This window comes from Frankliniella occidentalis, unplaced genomic scaffold (genome assembly GCF_000697945.3).
Source record: "Frankliniella occidentalis isolate FOCC.00 unplaced genomic scaffold, Focc_3.1 Scaffold237, whole genome shotgun sequence".
In the NCBI taxonomy this organism is placed as follows: Eukaryota; Metazoa; Arthropoda; class Insecta; order Thysanoptera; family Thripidae; genus Frankliniella; species Frankliniella occidentalis.
Window position 1 is genome coordinate 166,838 of NW_026267363.1, and position 2,447 is coordinate 169,284.

The 2,447-nt window shown below is 49.8% G+C and overlaps 1 protein-coding gene across 3 annotated transcripts in view; it reads right to left on the bottom strand.

The window, feature by feature from the left end:
* Window positions 1-2,218, bottom strand: part of LOC113205110 (esterase E4-like) — a 9,567-nt gene extending 7,349 nt beyond the window's left edge. Inside the window, exons 1-2 of one of the 3 annotated variants that reach the window (XM_026420579.2) lie at window positions 2,076-2,214; window positions 726-892 (exon numbers count right to left, since the gene is read on the bottom strand). In XM_026420579.2, coding sequence (XP_026276364.1) covers window positions 726-734 — 9 coding nt within the window. In that variant the 5' untranslated portion in view covers window positions 735-892; window positions 2,076-2,214. Of the gene's footprint in view, window positions 1-725; window positions 893-2,075 lie in introns of all 3 variants that reach the window. The other 2 variants (XM_026420580.2, XM_052272990.1) reach the window with 2 other exon arrangements.
* Between the last annotated feature and the right edge of the window lie 229 nt (window positions 2,219-2,447).

The window sequence follows — 2,447 nt, forward strand, 5'->3', positions numbered from 1 at the left end:
CCCTACACTACCACAAGTCTTTATAATAATCACTGTCAAAGAAACAAGTAAGACATCAAAAAATTATGCAAAACCACTAGAAATAAAAACCATTCTATGAATATTAAAGCACAGGTTTACTATGGTATTAAATTGGTATCATCTGCTTTCAAGATAGATTCTTGATTTAGATTTTTCCTCAAACAAACTAATAATTTTTGAAGTGCAGTGCACATTGAATAATTGCAGACTTCTGAAACAAAACGGCGTGGCAGTGCGCGAGCCACGAGACGCAAGCCGGCCGTGCAGCCTGCAGCAGGGCAGGGCGACGAGGACGTTGACCGGAGAGGTTACTGCACCGGCGTGCACCGGCCCCGCGCACCCGCTGGATTCCAAATAAAATCGGCCCGCGGCGGAGCGGAGTGCAAGGCGGAGGGGTTCACCGGAGCTGCGCTGGTGCGACCGACCTGGCAATTTTAATTGTCCAAGACAGTATGTGTTTTTTTCTTTTTTTTTTTTTGAAAAAATTGAAGATTAAAAAAACTAAAAAAAAATCACGAAAAATCTAAATTTTTCCAATACTTTTTCGATTTGTTTCTGGAATATTTTCTGGGAAATTTTGGATTGCATGCCCAATCTGTGTGCGAGTGTGCGTTTGTTAGTGCGTGCGTGCATGCGTGCGTCTCCCGCCCTGAGGGACGCGGAAGCGGCGGTGGCGACCAGGCGCTGGACCACCTTGGACTTACGGTGGGCATGCTGGCGGGTGGCGGGGCGTGGCGCGCGCTGCCCGCCCACCGGCCTTCCTTCGGTGCTGCACCGGCAGGCGCTGATGCGGCCGGACGAGACCCAAAGGCTGGCACTCACCTCCTCAAGCGATACTGATCATGAGCCGTCTCTCTGACACTTTGAAAAACTAGAAACAATCATTGTGTTCCCATTGCATTCTCTTTTCGACATGTTTTATTTCTTTTGACACATTATAGGGCACGCGGGATCTTCTCATTCAGCGATCGCCCAGAAAGTACATTGTTAATTGCTTACGAACAATTGGTTCGTAAATGCAAACTAAAACCTTCGTAGCTTACGAAGGATTTTAAAGCGTTGTATTACGAGCTAATTGTTCGTTAGCTTACGAACAAATAGCTCGTAAATGAAAAGCGATTGTTCGTAAAAACCTTCCTAGCCTTGCAAACAATCGCTTTGCAATACAAACAATTTCCTTGCAATATAAAGAACGAAAATTGTTTGTAACGTTTTGTAAGCATTTAGACGTCAGCATTTTACAGTGTACGCACGTGTCCATCATTCATCAGCACGTATCGGACAAATTGAAGGCCTATCTGTGAGCCCTTAAAGCGCCTGGTAGGTTAGAGGGTGGCAAAAAACGGAAGGTTTGCTAGGTTAGAGGGGGGCGGGCTCTAATTATTAACGTGACACATGCAAAACTATAATTTTTGACACCTCATTCAACTTGATCGGACATCGGGAAAAGGTTGCACAACGCGTTCAAAGTTTATAGATATGTCAAAACACCTCGGTGATGTGCCACACTAGGTCCAACCGCTGACAGATGCGTAGTGAGAACACAAAGTCTGAGCGGGGTCGAAATAGGGCCTGTGCAGGTCACTTTGACGTCCAAGTTCCTACCTGGGAGGGGGGACTAGATTTTGACTAATCGGGTCAAAATGACAACACTTTGACTATGACGTTCTCCTTGGTATGCGCAGTGCGACATTTTTTCCGGTGTCCAATCGAGTTGAGTGATGTGTCAAAAACTTTAGTTTCGCAAGTGTCATGTCACCCCCAACCCCACAACAACCCCTAACCTCGTTGACCTTCAGTTTCTTTTGCCACCCTCTACCGGTAGGTAGGCAACATCGCACATATTGCGCACGCGTGTACTGCGGGTTCGCCTACCCCGAGTCTCGCAGGCGCCGAGCTCCGGTTCTTTGCCGAATGACCCGGGGGAAAAGGATGTGCCGAGCGTATGCCTAAGGTACCAGACTGCCTCAGAAGGACCAAAACGCACACAGCAGGGGGAGGCAACTCGAGTAGGGGTTCAGATGAGGGTGCACACTTTTGTCCTCCACACGTACATTGCAAGGTATACTTGGTCGCGGCGAGCGGGTACCGCGTCCGTCTGCCTCTGAGCCGCTCTGGCCCGCGGTGTGCCGGATGCCTCGCTCGCGGTGCGCGCGGCCGGCCGGGTGGTTCAAGACTGAGTGAACCCCCCAGCCCCGGCCGGCGAGGCGCGGCGCGGGGAGCGTGCTGCCACTGACACGGGTCGGGCGCGCGCACGGGCCTGCCCCACGCAGGAATCTTCCAGCGACAGGAAGTCACGACCCCTGCTGTTCCCAAAGGATATGCGCAATAACCTCGTAAAGACTGTACAAAAATACTGATAACAAAACTCTACAACTCTTTTAATTCCGCCACTCTCTCTCTCTCTCTCTTTCTCCCTCTCTTTC